This window comes from Emydura macquarii, unplaced genomic scaffold (genome assembly GCF_026122565.2).
Source record: "Emydura macquarii macquarii isolate MOO-44397 ecotype Brisbane River unplaced genomic scaffold, CSIRO-AGI_Emac_v2 contig_374, whole genome shotgun sequence".
Taxonomy (NCBI): domain Eukaryota; kingdom Metazoa; phylum Chordata; order Testudines; family Chelidae; genus Emydura; species Emydura macquarii.
The window spans coordinates 13,509,071-13,526,110 of NW_027130511.1; the positions used below are offsets into that span (position 1 = coordinate 13,509,071).

The 17,040-nt window shown below is 37.9% G+C and overlaps 1 protein-coding gene across 1 annotated transcript in view; it reads right to left on the bottom strand.

The window, feature by feature from the left end:
* ARHGAP5 (Rho GTPase activating protein 5) overlaps positions 1–15,897 on the bottom strand; it is a 76,312-nt gene extending 60,415 nt beyond the window's left edge. The window contains exons 1-2 of the mRNA XM_067534311.1: positions 15,628–15,897; positions 2,736–6,639 (exon numbers count right to left, since the gene is read on the bottom strand). Of these exons, the coding sequence (XP_067390412.1) occupies positions 2,736–6,488 (3,753 nt within the window). The 5' untranslated portion in view covers positions 6,489–6,639; positions 15,628–15,897. The remainder of the gene's footprint in view (positions 1–2,735; positions 6,640–15,627) is intronic.
* Positions 15,898–17,040: the final 1,143 nt, after the last annotated feature.

Sequence of the window (17,040 nt, forward strand, 5' to 3'; positions counted from 1 at the left end):
CACAGAATTCCACCAAATATCTTGAGGGAGAATTAGTTTAGATCCTCCTGCTCTCTTCAGTGAAGCTGAAGTAAAATGATTGTTACAGAAGTATTTTGCGACTTCAACATTTTCTTTTATTCCTGGAGAAGACCTATTTAAGTCTTTGGCTAAAAATTGCACTAAATGGGCACTGCAGCCATATGTTATTAAGATGCATCCTTCCATTTCTTCTTCTAAGTATCTTCTCATCTTTGCCACATTTGCAGCATCGTCTGTGAATTATTTAAGTTACTAACCAGTTGATCCACATTGTTCTTCAGACATATCCACATCTTCATCCACATCATTTTCTCCCTTATGCAGTTTTCATTACGTTTCATTCTTGCAACTTGGCCCGGCATCTCCTTCTTGCACTACTTACACTTGACACGTTTTCCTTTTATACCCAGGGAAAAAATTTCTTCAAAATATTCCCAGATAAGGTCTCTCTTATGCCTAGAAGCCATGAGAGTTTTTCTGTGGCAAAAGTGTGGCGGAATATAGGAAGCTCTGTGTGTACTGAATAATGTCTTTCCTTTTTCTTTCCAGTCTACTCCACTGTTCCTTTCTACTATGCCTTCATTTTTTGTCTCTCTGTCTGTCTTAACTAACTCCTCTGCCTTCCTGGCCTAGCTCCACCAACACATAAGCACAGAAAAACAACAATCCTATCCAGCCAGCCTGTGTCTGTCTTTGCACATGTGAACTTTAGTCTGCTGAGAAACAGAAACTGAAGGCCCAGAACTTTCATGAAGCAAGAGCTGGTAGTTAGGCTGGACAGACTAGAGCCATTAATTCATGTTTATGAGACTGTAAATGTAGGTTTAACATGTTTGCGATAAGATTTAATTGTAACTGTTATTTTTTAAACTAGAGAGAAATGTAGTATTTCATTGATTTAAAAAAAATTCAAAAAATCCAATTTAAATTAAAAAATCCGTTTTTGAAAAATCATTGATTTTTATCCACCCTGATTTCTGCTGTTAAATGCATTTGCCTTCTATTTTCTCTAAGCAATTGGAAAAACATTTGCCTAATCCTCAGCTTCTGAGCACAGAGGGCAACTCAGGTATGTTGAAAAATGAATTTAAGCCACTTTGTACTCTCCGGACCCAAGATCTCTGATCCCCTGGAATAAATTAGAAAAGTCTGAAATCTGCTCTAGCTTGTGCTGGCTGCCAATGGTTCTAAGGGCAAATTCTAGCAGCAGAGGATTGTGGGGTAGGTAGAAGGAAACACCAACCAATTCCAAGTCAGTCACTCAAGGATAAGGGCAAAAGCCACTACATCAGAGGATCCCTCCTAAACTGCGATGATCCTGCTTGAGCTGTATGTATATGCCAGTTTCAGAGCAACTTTGTGCCAGCGATGCAGTGTAGCAAAGGACATTTTCAACCTTATACAGCAAGATGGTTTGCACCCAACATAATATGCATCCCTCAATTAGGTTTATTACAAAATTCTTCAAGTTACTGAACTTTGTTAATAAGCATAACTTCAAAGTGAGTATTTTTGAAACCACACAACTTTGTTGAAGACGTTTCATGAAGGCTTTGTTTGTGCTAATTTGGGAGCCTCAAGAGATTGGAAGCAGCCTTTAAATCATTCATGAACTATTCAAATCAGCACTTCATACTGAATACTATATTTCAGAAAGTAGTCCATTTATAAAATTTGGATTTTCATTTCACATGAACAAAAATCACTTAAATGCTATTCAAGAACATCCAATAAAACCTTAAATCAATGGGAAATTCTGAGATTCTGCAAAAGGCAACATCAATAAGATCTACAAATTATTTATATAGTGACCAAAACGACAACTGACCAAATATTCTTCTGATATATTAAGTGAAAACCAGGGATATAAATGACCTAAGCACTCTTGTAGACACCATCAATTAAAATTGTAGAGGGCATACACATACCTCAACACAAACTTCTAATACTTTTAGTGTAACTAGATTTTTTTAAATAAAAAGGAAACAACCTACCAGATAACAAGAATTAAAAAGCAGATCCTGAAAACAGAAACCCTGCATGTGGTTGCACATGTGAAACAATCACAGTGTTACCCTTAACAGTATGTTTAAAAAGAAAAGATGCAATACACAAATCTATTTAGTCTTGTGGGCACAGTAACTGTGTATGTTTCTGAACATTGCAAATAAACATTAATTTTTTCAAGTATAGAACATATCTAAAAATAGTATTGTAGAATTCTGTTTAAAGTCCCAATTTTCATGCCAAATACAAATAAAAAGAATTTTTCTCCTAAATGCTAACCCTGTAAACTTTACATGAGGTCTACAATTCTAACTAGCTTTCCCCCCACTTTTCTTGCATCATCACTAACAAAGGATCCGAGGCCAAATGATGCCTTCAGGGACAATGTACAACCCCATTGGCTTTAATGTGTTTGCAAAGGTGATACAATGTAGAATTTTGTTAAATAATCCCTAAGAGAAAGAACCCAGCTCCTTCCCTCGTGTTAATCTTGCAGTGCTAACAAGATTAAAATATATAAAAACTTGCACAAAAGAGAACATATACAACTTTGAATACATACAAGGAGCAGATCTATTCATAAATGAATTTAATCACAGAAATTAATTTTAATGTTTTATAAAGTTAAGATACTCAAAGAACAGTTTAAAAAAAGAAATCTTAATGGAACTCTATACCATTTAACAAAATGGATTAAACTAACTTACCTTCTTATCTTCTTTAACTTTGTGAGTTTTCTTCTTCGTTTTTTTGTCATCTAACTCTTGATCTGAAGTAATTGCGGGGTTATCAATGCCACCTTTCCAGGTTTCAACCGGTGAAAGAAGTGGATCTTCTTCACTTCCACGATGTCTTCCTTTTCTTTTTGTTTTAGAGGTTGTAAAAGCCTCATCATCACTTGCATCTGAATGTGTTCTCCTGTAATAAGATTTTGCTTTGCTAAATAGTGTTTTAGATTTATATTTGTATTTTGATGGCCTTCTTTCCCCATGACTCTTTGATATTCTATCAGCAAATCCATTTTCTTCATCTCCTTGGGCATTATTTAGAACAAATGAGTTTCGAACTTTAATAACACGATTCTGACTATCATCTGGAACTGCATAGATATCATCAGTGAAGCCTCTGTGTTTAAAAACAGTGTCAATAGGTTCTGCATAATTATCGGATTGGTCTGAATCTTCTGGTGGTGCCAAAGGCACTCGAGATGATTGCTTCCTTGGGTTTTTACAAATGCCAGCCTCAATTGTTTTTAGAAGGTTTGGATCCAGTTTCTTCACATTTGACTTAGGTACAAGTGGCTTGGGTTTTATAGGAGGAGGTACTTTATGATTGCGCTCATGGTCATGACAGTTGAGTGGTGTGCTATGAACAGGATACTCATTTCCTTCCAAATCTAATCGGTATTTTGAACGATCGCTAGGCGTTGGAAGCAACTGCACATCATCTCCAATTGGGCTGTAAGGGGGTGGTGCTTCAGTATCATCTTCTGAATCTGGGTAGTAATTATAGGCAAGAGAACTTCCTCTGGGAGACTGCAAGAAAACGTCTTCATTTGTATGTGTTGATTCTCTGGTGCTATCAGACATATATGAATTTTCAATCATGTTTTTCTTCTCTAAAACATCACTGAAGAACAATGTGAAAACCTCAGTCTGACGATGATACTGAGATAAAGAATATAAAGCTGTAAATTTAGCAGTTATCTCTGTTGCTATGTGTTCTCCTTCAGTCATTAATTCCTTGATAGCTTCATTCTCAAAAAAGTCTGCCTGGCTATCAGTTACAGCCACCAACTGGACAGGAATAGTGTCTTGTACTTCTGAAAGAAATGCCCGAAGCATTCCCATGGATGCCTTCCTTTTAGCAGAATAAACTAGTATATACCCATGAACTAGTTCATCTTTCCTTACACCAATTGAAGAATGGTATGATAATATTGTTATCTGTATTCGCCTCCTTTTTTCACCTATAATTTTATCAAGCATTAAAGAGTTATTCTGGCCAGCCTGAGCAGCACTACAGGAGTGAGAGTCAAGGAAGGGTGAAAGAATCAGATCCACACTAAATGGATCTCCACACATGGCACACATCACAATTCTCAAGTCAGCTTCTGACAGATCTTTAATGGTGGGAACTGGACTTACAACATCCAAATTGTGTTTAACTGCTTCTAGCACTCCCCTTAGAGCTTGCTTTATTTGAGTCTCATTAAATTTACGTGGATATGTACCAGCAGGCACATCTACAAAAGGACACTGCAACTTATTGGCTAATTGCTGACCTTGGTGTCTCAGAATAGGTAAGTTTTTGCTAATGCTGTCTCTCTGATTAGCCAATATTAATGTAAATGGAAGATTAGCCATATACTTGTCTCTCCGTACCTGAGATGCCTCTGCCCTTATTTTTCCAATGCACTCTCCAGTAAAATTGAGGGATTCAATAGAGTTAAACACACAGAAAAATCCGTGTGGTTTAAAGGCAGAGGTCCATAACTGACTTAAAAGGTAAGGTGACTTTGCATCAACTGGCCTAAGATCTAGTTCATATATTTTTCCATCTAAGGCATATTCATCATCAGTGGACTGTGTCCGAATCTCATTTGCCAACTCTTGTGCAAGACCATCTTTACCCAAAATGAAAAGATTAACTTTATCAATATTGGCACTATCATGGTACAAATTTAAGCGACCATGGTCCAGCTGCAAAAGACTATTGGCAAGTAACTGCTCTACTTTAATATCCATGCAATTTTGGAAACTGAGACAAGTTTCTTTAGTGGGATGATAAACAAATCCTATGTGTTTAAGTAGAAGAGATTCTCTATCAGGTGCAAGTTTCTGTAAAGCTTTGTATCTAGGTTCTTCACTCAGAACTGCATGAATTTCACTCATTTTATCTGAACTGGGTGTTGCATTAAGATCCAAGTCATAGAACAGTTCCGAATGTTCAAAAAGCATTTCCTGAAACTCCTCTTTCGCTTTTTCAACTATTTCCCTCTGATGCCTGCTATATACTTCTTTACTATCTGCATCAGTGATATATTTGAAAGCTTCATCCTCCATTACAAAGCACATAACTTCTTCCCATGGCTGCCCAGGTGAAATGAACTGTATTTTCTCAAGAGTTTTTTTGAACTTCTCCTTCATTTCAACCCTCCTCTTCTCAGATATAAGATGCTGCACATGGTTTTGATAGACTTTTTCAGCTTCTAGTGTACTGAGAAGGTCAAATGGAATCCTCCTATCATTCACTTTGTCTATATGGTCAGTTTCATCCCAGGGTGTTTTTTCTAGCACAACAAAACACAGTTGGAAGTCTGGCCTTTTCTCCATTAACTTGAGGGCTTCTGACCAGTTCAGGTGTTCAATCTCATCAAGGTTTGACAGTAGTGTGTTAAAAGCTCTTGGTAGTGTATTAATATATTCTTCTCTTCTTTTTCTTATATGTTCCTGTTTAAGCTGCTCTATGTGTTTTGAAAACGTATTTTTGGCCTTTTTTGTTCCTTCCAAATTTATGTACTCCTCATAATCAGGATGATTTTTCAGTTTATTACTAACAGTTTTCCAAGTTGCATGATAGTCCCTCACAGTTTGCACAAGTTTTTCAAATTTATCTGTTGCAGTAACAACAAGTTGTCTCTGTGTCTTATAGGCATCCAGATACGGAATTATTTTAGGTTTACCACGAGTTTTATCCATCATTTGTACCAGTGCAGTAAAACATGTCTCAACATTGACATTGAATCTTGCTGATGTTTCCACTACCACAAGGTTCTTTTTATTTGAAGCAAATGCCTGAACCTCTCGTAGATAATGATCAACACATTCATCACATTTAGTTGCTGCTATTATTATAGGTTTTTTAGATTTTGAGAGCTGGATATAGAGATTATTCACAAATTTTAGTTGATCATCGAATTTCCTATTGCATCCTTGGCTAACATCAATGCATAATAAAAAGCCATCTATGTTCAGTTTCCCTTCTGGCATTTGTTTTTGCTCAAAGTCTTGCTCCAAGCCTAGCTGATCTGTGCAAATGTACATTAATTTTTCTGCTGACTGCAATTTGGAGGCAGCTGCCCGTTTTATATATAGTTGTAAATTCGTACTCCGATGAGGCAAGAAAGTCTGATCATCAATGAACTCAGTCTGTTCAATCACATGAATTTTGCATTCTATTCCATCCTCACCGCTTTGTGTTACGTCACCCCAGTACAAAAAGTGATCATTATTAACAACTCGTCCCCCAAAGTCAATTGTGCTAAGCACAGAGGTATGCTCAGGGTAATATTCATCTGCTTTTGAACGCACAAACCTATTGCACAAACACGACTTTCCAACTCCACAATTACCTTTGTCTTTTTCAGTTCCAGATAGTCCAACCACACTAATAGCATAAGATGGGGGACGAGGCTCTTTGTTTTTAGCCATCATAACTTTCTTCTCGTCCTTCTGCATTCATCAAGATAACTGAATGTGGTTTTCATTCTGAAAAAGCCTCTTCAAAATTAAATTGTATATCCTTGTCTCCAGGATTTATTTTCTGTTTTTCTTGTTTCCCCCATCACCATGAGGAGCTCACATATTCAGGATTAAGTGAATCATCTTCCTATAAGAAGAAAAAAAATTTTTAATGCTGATATATTTAAGATACAAAAATCAATAAGTAAAAGTGAATCAATTTCAACTGTAACTTACAAATATCATATTACAAGTGCCTTTTTCAGGTTAGGTGAAAATTTTATAACTATTTTAAATAAAACATTTATAGTTCCGACTTCACCCTTTTACATTATTTAAAGCACCACAACTTAATAAACTTGTGTCTGAAAATTTTTCAGCTACTGCTTAAGACCTTACACTACTCTAAAAGATGAGAGAAAAATAAATTCTGTGGATTTTTTTCAGGTTTCTGACTCTGTGCATTTGGTAGCACTTTATACATAATCAGCTCCATTGTTTCCCTTATTTGTTTTGGACTTTCATATACCACAAGACATGAGAAAAACTTTAGGAAAAAAATAACTAAAAATAACCCTACTGAAGTCTCACATAGATAAAAACACTACAAAGTATACTCCCTATGGGCCTGATGCTGTACACACACATGCGCATCTCTCTACTCATGTGAGTAGTTCAACTGAAGTTAATGGGACTATTCATATGAATAAAATTACATGGATGGGTTCAGGTCTTATGTTTATAAAATCAAAGTCCTACTAAACATAGCAGGAAGCTGCATGATATTCCTTGAATACTCATTTCAGTAAAAAAATGCTTAAAAACAGCATAAAACCAAAAACTTGGTATAGTAACTCAGGAGTACACCCATACTGAAATAATAATTTTTGCTATTGTTTTAAAACAGACTAAATGTCATAACTGATGGTAACCTATTTAAGCAGAACAAGTCACTAACAAAGTGTAGAAGAAAACAAATGTTAACATCCGGAACTGGGAATTACAAAATAATATTAAATACTGAGATACATATAATCTCAAATTTTTACTTTGTACTACTCACGTTGCTTCTGAGAAAAAAAGATTTAGAATTTGTTGTAAATAAACAAACACACACACACCAAATATAATTTTTTTAAGACTTCAATGGAGTTACTCCAGGTTCACACTGGTGTTCCTGAAATTATAATATGGCACAAAGACTACCACTGGCACTTAGCTTTCTTAACAGATCATCTATTTAGTTTAGAAACTATGAAGTTATTAGGGAGGGGTGGGGGGAAGAGAGTACATTTTAATAGGTAGTCTTTTCTAGTCATGATCTGTTTTGATAGACTTTGGGGAAAACAAGAGCATCAGATGACACTGAAGACTTGGTAGGATTATTGCTGGATTAGAATACTACCCATACATTTGTATAGACGTATGGACTATAAAACGAACATATCCAATCATGCATCTATAAGCAATCAAAATACCAAGAAAAATGTTTAGGTGGGCTATAGACAAATTCCATTTCTGTATCTCAATTTTGTAATCAGAAATTATAATTCAGTCTTTATTTTTCTACTCCAAGAAATCTATCAACTACAGTGAATATGAATGATGTGATTCCCAGACGTTTCTTTAGAGATTGTGTACACGGGATGTTAGTGCATAGCAAACTAATGTGCTGCAGATTTACACTCTGGCTTGCTGCACACTAACGTCTTGTGTAGACAAGGTCCTAGTTTCAAAAAATGATTTGGCATAATACATTTCCAAAACCTGTCAAAGTTTAGGTCAATACTTTAAAAAAATTACTATGCAAATATTCAAATGTATCTACATTTGAAATCCTAAATTAAGACGAGGCAAATAAGATTTTATTGTGAATAGACTAAACTGAAGTCAAATATTCAAGAAATTATTTTTATGGCTTTATCTTATAAAACAAATGTCACACTTCAACACAGTTTTCCATTTGACATCTACATTAGAAAGAATTAAAACAGCTTCAAACTGATAAGAAACAAAGTGCTTACATGTACCATCCTTTGTCACGATACTCAGTTACTTAAAATTTAACAGCTTTCACCTACGTTATCTTAGCTATGCTGCTATTACTAAAATGGGTAATTTTAAAACAAAATACATTTAATTAAAAACAAGGAATGTAAACTCAGCTTGATTTCTACAGAACAGTGAGTTTTTTAGGTCACAAGAAGCAAAACTATTATTATGTATTTTATTATGTTTGATGTTATTTGCCAACCGTCTCAGTCAGAAACATGTTCAAAGACAGTAAAACAATGTAAGATATTGTAAAAGTTCCTTCTTCCTAGGTTTTTTTATGCTCTTACAACCCAGGGAATGCAGAGCTAAAACAAATCTCTCTCTCAGTAAAACCATCTAGCAAAAATAAATCCTTTGGGAACAATGTTTATATTACTACAGATAATGCTAGGTTTGTTTTTTAAAGTAAAGCACATTATAGTGGCATCATTCACAAGATTAGAATAAGACAGTTAAAATTTTAATTATAAACTATTTTTTGTTTATCACAGTACAGTAAAAATTTGTTGTGGACTGAAAGCTGGAATGTAAAGTCTTGGCCAAGAAGGTCTGATTCACTGATTTATTTAAAAAAACATCATCAATTTGAAATCCAGTTAATTGGGAAAAAATAGTAAACAGTAATTTTAGGTACTATATCTACAAATTTAAGGCTTTGTTTTCACATTCTCCTTTTTAATTTTAAAAGTTTTATTTCCTCTGTGGCTGTGTACAAGATGGCATAAACAGGACAAAATGAATGGCTACACCAAACTAAGACTGATACCAACTGCAGACAGAATACTGTCAAATGAGAGATGAACAAACAAAACAGAAAAAAAATCTTCTCATCTTTCAGTTATAACAAACTTGGAGTTACTCATAACTCTAGCAGGTAAACATTTTCAGAGACAACTGATTTTTAATTTGTTATATCCCCTTTAACATATAAACTGCACTCCAAGTCTTTCCTTCTCCTCACTTCTGCTCTTAAAAAACCTGGATTCAGAACATAATATCAACTTTAAAGTTGTATGATTGAGAAGACAGGAAGGAAGTTATTCTAAAAGAATAAAGACCAAGGAATAGGAGGAATTAAGAGCAATTACAACTAGGAATAACAATGAAATTAGGGCAAGAAAAATAGTTTTGCTGAATAGCAGTGAAAAGTTCCTGACAGGTGTAATAGACTAATGAAGAACTTTCATAAAGTGGTGGAAGTTGCATCAGCTGGGGCATTGACAAGACTGAACAAAGAAGGAGAAAAAACTAAAGAGGGTTGGCATTAGTATGAATATGAACTAAATGACCTAGCACATCTTTTTCCATATCCTATTTTCTAGTTTTATATTTTATAACACATACCCAGACAAAGACAATTAAATGCCTTTTAAATAAATACATGAAAAAGTAATAAACTTGTTAAAGAAATAAGCTGACTATATATTTAACATGATCATTACTATTAGTTTCCTAAAGTGAAGCAAGATTTTATTTTAAGTACACCAGTATAACTCTATTTTTAAATGTTCCATGTTTATAGTGTTTTGCAAGCTTATAAATGTGCATTTTCTAGAAATCATGATAAGATATGTGCTTTAAAGTCTTATTCTAGTCAACATAATGTAATTATATTGAGATATCATTAAAGATCTGATTCAAGGATGAATTACTATAAACTTTCCTTGGTGTTTTTTGATTGCTGAGAGTTTGGGGCTTTGTTTTGTTTTTCAATTCCCATCCCTTCCAAGATTTTGGGGTTAATAAAGGATCACATAATTTCTATCTTTGGGTCCCTAAAAGAAGGACTCTGAGAATTACAGCATATTGAGGAAATGTATGACATCACTGCAAAAAGAGCGTCTTTGAATTGCCTACATCTTGCTATGGGACTTTGTCTAGATGGGCTTTTAAATTTCTGAATGTAGTTATAAAAAAATATAACAGATGTAGTGAACAGTATCTATTCACGTCTTAATTTTTTAGAACATTATGAAGATCAAAAGCCCAAATTTACCCTGACAGAAACAAGGTACCAAGCAAGAAAATGGTTAACTTGCAGGGATTCCCCTGCAGTGATATCACACATTTAAATGATCTCCTTCAATGAGTCCTTCCTTGAGGGATCTGAAAATGAACATATGATCCATGAATAATTTTAAAGTTTGAAAGGCATAAGAAAAGCAGCATTTTACAAAACATTTTATTCATCAGAAAGATTTACTTTAATTTAAACCTACATAAATACATGTAATTTCAGAGGCAAAATCCAAGTCAGAACTCCATCCTTTACTTACACTGCAGAGCAAAAATCCTCAACACCACCACACACAGTTGGGATAGAAATTTAGACCATGATTTTGAGAACCAACTTGACACTTTGAGTCCTGATTTTTTAGATGATGGATGTGCTCAGTCTTTTCTGAAGATCAAGCCGCTTAAATGACGTCTCATTTTGGACATCCAAAAACTGACACACCCAAAATTACTAGGATGAATTTACTTTTGTAAGTCTAACTCCTTAACATTAACATAGGTGAATTACATTGGTTTCTGCATGTATATGTCTTAAAAATACTTAAAAGAAACATCTTTTTAAAATATAATTGCATATCACATTGCAAGCTACTGGATATGTTTGTAATTACGAAGTTACAGTGGGTTGTAACAACTGGAGCAGAAAAACAAAAGCATCACTAAGGTTCAAGATGGTAAGTTTTTTGGTTTTAGCCCCCCACAAAAGTTGAGTTTATACCAAGGAATGCCACAATAAAATAATGAGAGGAAAGGGTGTTGTATTTTTACAGGTACTGTCCTTTGAAGAAGTTAAATAAAGGTTCTTTTTTCCTCTGTCTCTGGTGGTAGTTCAGTTATTAGTTAAATATTAGACTGGTTTTTTTGGTTGGGGTTTTTTTTTGGGGGGGGGGGGGGGGGAGGGGAGACTGACAACTTTGGGTCTCTTTCTATTAATAGGTTTTAGTTTTCAATGCTGAGTATGAACTATTGATATATACACCAGAGCCACTGAACCACCAGTATTCATTTCATTACTTTGACACACCTCAAGATGTTTTAGGACAGTGTTCTTCATTGGGAGCCACCATTGGCTCGTGGGCCTTGCATCAGCCCTAAGTGCAGCTCCTTGACTAATTGACTACCCCCCCTGCCCCACTCCCACACACCTGGAAAGTTGGGGTGAGAGGGGACAGAGCTCTGCAGGGCGAGGTGGGGCTCTCCATGTGGGCAGTGCAGCCCACCAATCCAGGGAGAGGGGGAAGAGCCACCCTCTCCACATCCCAGGCCAGAGCCCTGCGAGGCAGTGAGTGACATCGAGCAGGACACCGCGCGGGGTGGAGGGAGCCACAGCCAGCAGCTGAGTTACTGCTGGGAGCAGCAGCCACAGGAGCAAGAAAGGTGCGAGGGAAGCGCTCAGTGCTGGGCAGCGCCTCTTTGCCTCCCAGTGACTTGGGGAAGCAGCAGACCCTCCGATAGTGGCAAGGACTGCACGATCAGGCTCTCTATTTACAGATAACTTTATAGTTACTCAAAAACCACAAAAGTGTTGCTGGAAAGAAGATTACCAAGCAGAATTATGGGGAATTCAAGACAGAACCTGGAAGTGATGAAGAGCAGGGGGGGAGGAGGAGGGAGTCATAAATCAGAGGAAGAAACTGTGAAACTGGACTGAAACTTGTTTCGCATGGGGAGGAAAAGAGAATGAAATCCAGTCACTAACTGGTTAGGAAAAACAGTGAAGCAGAATTCAGCAACCCATATTTGTTGTGCCATGTAAATCAAGTGTCCTTTTTGCTTAAAGAAGAATTATGATACATAGCCTAGGACACAGTATTGAAAGTCAGGAGAGCTGGGTTCTATTTCGAATCCTGCCACTGACTTGTTTCTTGACCTTGGGGAAGTCACGCATCTGTGTCTCAGTTTCCCCCTCTGTAAAATAAAAATAATGCTTACATACCTTTGTAAAGTATTTAGACATCTATGCATAAAAAGCACTCTCCAAGCAGCAAATATTATTAACTATTATAAAAAGAGATTCTCTGATACTTTAAAGCCAAATTTTACCTTTGAAAACATTTTGCAGGGCCTTGGATTTATTTCTAAAAAAGTGTATTTATATTTTACTTTATTTTTTAATTTAAACATTATTTTGCAGTACTGGTTTGTCAAATACACCAGGATTGTGCAAAGGCATGGGAATCAGAACATGAAACTTAACAGAAAACAGACAAGTTTAGATTCACAAACTGAATTATATGAAAATGACAGATTAGTTATTTCAGTTTTAAAGGGATGTCCTCAACTAGAAATAATTTTTTAAAATAAATTCAAATTCAAAGGCACTATACCTGTTTCAATTTTTGCTGCCTATTTTTGTGGTTTTGCAATCACTTTTTTCTAAAAGTTTCTCTCTCCCTGTGTAAAATCACACAAACAGGGAAGATGACAGAATCAGTGGAACATAACAAGTGATTTTAAAAAAAAGTGAGGAAAAAAACCAGACTGTTTCCCTTTTTCTTTCAGTTAAAGTAAACTTCAGGTTAAAAATTTAGACCAACGTTTCATTTTTAGGCTAATAATACCCTTTAAGTTATTTGTAGTGCATTTATCTTGCCAGTTCCATCTATAACTACCAATGCTAATATAATTGCTCACTACAGCAGTGGTATCTCTACAGAAATTATCAGTGATTTACTCAATGTTCTATCTAGTAACTGCCCTTGTATAGCAGAACATCTCTATGCACAGTGACTACATTTTGAACTCACAAACTATTCATTCATTCCAGAGATTGACTTAAAATGGACAGCCAACTTAGACAAACTTTTATTTCTTCAATAAAGGCAATTTCACATATAGGATCAACCGTGGAAACTGCTTTATAGAAAATTTAAAGAACATCCCACATATTAGTCTACTAAAAATAATAGATGTTTTAAAATCATACGTAAGGTATCCTCCAGGAGCGCTACTACATGGGATTTACCTTTAGTTAAGGAAGTACCTTTGGGAGTTTGATAAGACTGTCAGCATCCTTTAAATCCCTTTATTAAACAGAATGGAATGATTTTTAGTAGCATTATTCTTTAATAAAGATGCTCAGAAAATTTGAACTGTCATATTAGTATATTAGGTAAACTTCATATGAGAGACATTTTCCTTGAAAATAAAGAATTGCAGGATACGGAAAACTTTTTAGCTTTAACGTCAACAAACAAACTCTGTTTCTTAATACCTGTGCTAAAAATAGAATTTTAAGACCATTTGTTTTAAGCATAAAATATTTAATTGGTTTAATTATGTTACCCATGCCACGCCTTCGCAAAAATAAAGTCTAACAACATCAAAAAAAAGACACTTGACTGTAATTCTTTCATTTTATTGCATTGTTTACAATTGCATTATTTAACCTATTTACATTCCAATCAAGCATATAAAAATATTTTAAATAATTTATATATTCAGTGTTCAGAACGTTATTTTCCAAGGTTAAAGGCAACTGCTATAATGCAATAAGCTAGTGATAATGTAACAAACTGTTGAAGCTGCATACTGACACTGTATGATGTACTATATGGCCTCTAAAAAAAATCACCACTATATTAACTTCACACTTACTATGCTATAGTAAAATTAGGATATTTAACTTGTAGCATATTATCATATACAGATGTTAGCACTCCTAACGAAAACAACAGTCACAGGAAAAAAATACAAGCCCCCATGCCAAAAATGCACCTGGATGCTCATTTGTAAACTCGCCAGCTTTAAATATGTACTGTTAATTCTTTTTTTCTTTTTAAGCATAAGTCTGGGATTGTAGTAACTGTTGTCACAGCTGAAAACAGCTTTCATACCACAGAACCTTATAAGGTAGAACACAGTGACAACAACACAATAGAAAAACACCACCTATTAACTCCTCATTTATTTATGAAATCGGTATACCAGTATCAGTGCTGTAATTCATTTCAATAGTAGTGAAAGCCTTCCAAAGACACAGTTAAAATGGACGTGCGATTGATCAGCAAATGCAGTGATCCATTTCAGTTTTACTCTGCAGTGAACACTTTTTAAAAAATGTTTGTCAATCTCTACTACCTAAGCAAAAAAAAAATCATCTATGTGAATCTCTATTTAAAAATGCACACACAACCACCAGGCCTATTTTGGTTTAGATTTAAAACGTTTGCCTCCCACTTATTAGGCAAATCCTTAACACTGGGGACACCAAAATCCTCACATACAGAGGGGGCCAAAAGAGGGGGGTGCCTTCCGATTTCTCCTGTTATTGATCTTAAATTTTTAGCCAGATCAGTGTTTCACCCTCCCTGTATCATGCATCTGCCACACTGTATTGTTAATTTCTATATGCATCTCTGGAGCTTTCTTTGGGTGGAAAAAGTCTAAAGGTTACACCAGTTGAAGGGATATGAAATACTGTAAACTGCAAGATCTCAACCTGGATCCCCTATTTCAAAGACTTTAAACCCACCTGGTGGAAAAATAGAAACGCGCGCACACATCATTAAGGGAACGAAGTTTGCTGAGATTTAATTTCAAGGAATTTTTTCAGGCGTGGGGGGAAAGAGGCTGGGGGGAAGAACTGAGAACAGTTGAAATCCGTAAGAGAAGAGAAAGGAAGAATTAGGAGGAGGAGGGGGAAGGAAGAAGAAAGGAAGCTAAGGGAGTAGGAGAAGGGGGGATAAGGAAGGAAGGAAGGAAAGAGGACTAGGAAAGCTTCCCCCACCCCCACCCGTGACCAGCTGGCAGCTTCGTGCGGCAGCGGGCTCAGACCCTCCCATTGCTCAGGCCTTGCCCTTCACCTGTCTGGGACCAGGCAGGCAGCGCACTCAGCGGTGACCGTCCTCTCCCTGCACGTAGGTGCCGGGCGGTGCTGGGGGAGCCGGATCCCAGTCCCCGGTGCCCCCGCTCCCGGCGGCAGCACTCCCAGCCCTCTGAGCGGGTTACAGGGAGCGGCGACAGCTCCCCCTCCCCCGCCGGCCGGCCCCGGCTCCGGCCCCGGCTCCCGCAGCCCGGGGTGGGGGCCGGGTGAGATCCCGGGGGACCGGATTCTTTCCCCTACCTCGCGCGGCCAGGATCCGGCTCCAGCGCGGCGGCGAGGGCAGCAGCATTCCCGGGACGGTGTCTCCTCGCCGGCGGCTTCTCCTCCCCGCCGGGCTTCCTAGGCTCGCCGGCCCTCAGCGCTCTCGGCCGCCGCGGCCCCGTCCCGCCTCCCCGGCGCTCTCGGCTCAGTAATGGCGGCCGTCGAGCCTCCCCAGCTCTCGCTTCGCTGACGGAGTCTCTCTCTCCCCCTAACTTTACCTCAGCAGCTTCCCTCCCGACTCCGCGCGCGCCCGAGGCCCGGCTGCGCGTGCGCGGGAAGAACTGCTCAGCGGCTGCCGCACATTCCCTGGGAAGCTGGGTCGGGCGGGCACGCGCTCACGATCTTGCGCGAGGCGCGCGCCGCGCATCCCTATGGACGCGAGCTGAGGAGGGTGGTTTGTCCTCTCTTGGCCAAGAGGCTAGTCCCAGGAACTAGCAGAAGTGGCGAGGCGCGGGTTCTAATCTCACTCTAGGCGGTGCTTAAGGCAATATGTGCAGTCCTGAACAAAAGCGGCTTAGGCCCAGCTTTTGAAAGCGGCTGTCCAAAACGTTGGGCAGCTGAAGATGGTCTTTTAAAACAGTAGGAATGCAACCTCTCTGCCCCCCTGTACCCCAGCTGTAAAATGAGCCACTGATACTTGCCTACCTAAGAGTATAGGTTGGAAAAATTGAATTCCCACAGGAAAAAAAATGAGGAGTTGAAGGTGTGAGAAGGATGCAGCAATCGATATTACAGACTATTAAATTTGCAGAACACTTCCCATTCTAAGGCTGTTTTCAAGTGCTTATAACTTTGCCAAACTGTAACTGGGCTGAAACTTTCCATGGCAGATGTCTGTCTCAGGCTGAATTTTTAAGGGAAATTGCAGCCATTTTCAAAGATGAGGATAGAAAATAAATTGTTTTCCCCATGTAAAAATAAAAAAGTTCTAGTGAGCTTTTCTTTGAATAGTTCTAGCACCTGCCATGCTTTGGGGCAGGATCTTGAAATTTGTCAGAGGGGTGGCCTTTGTGTCAAGGATGTGCCAGTTGCTATCTCCTTCAAAATCTACCCGAATCTGATCAAATTATAAACTGGGGGGAGAGGGGAGGGGAATTGCAGTTTGCACAAGCTCAGTAGAGACTTGCAACGGTTCTGGCAGCCCTGCGCAAGCTGCAGCCCACGGCTGAAGGGGTAAAACTGGTCTTTTCTTGCAACTGCAGCTATGGAGTGCTGTGACCCACGCTGTGGACAGACAGCAGAACTGCAACCAGGGAGGCTGTCTCCTCTGTGCTCTCAATGGCCTCTCTGCTGGGCCCAGGCAGCAAGAGGAGGAAGCTGCCTGATTCAAATGCAGAGGAGACAATAAACAAGACTGAGGTGGGTGTGGGGAGTAGATTAGGACAAGGCATA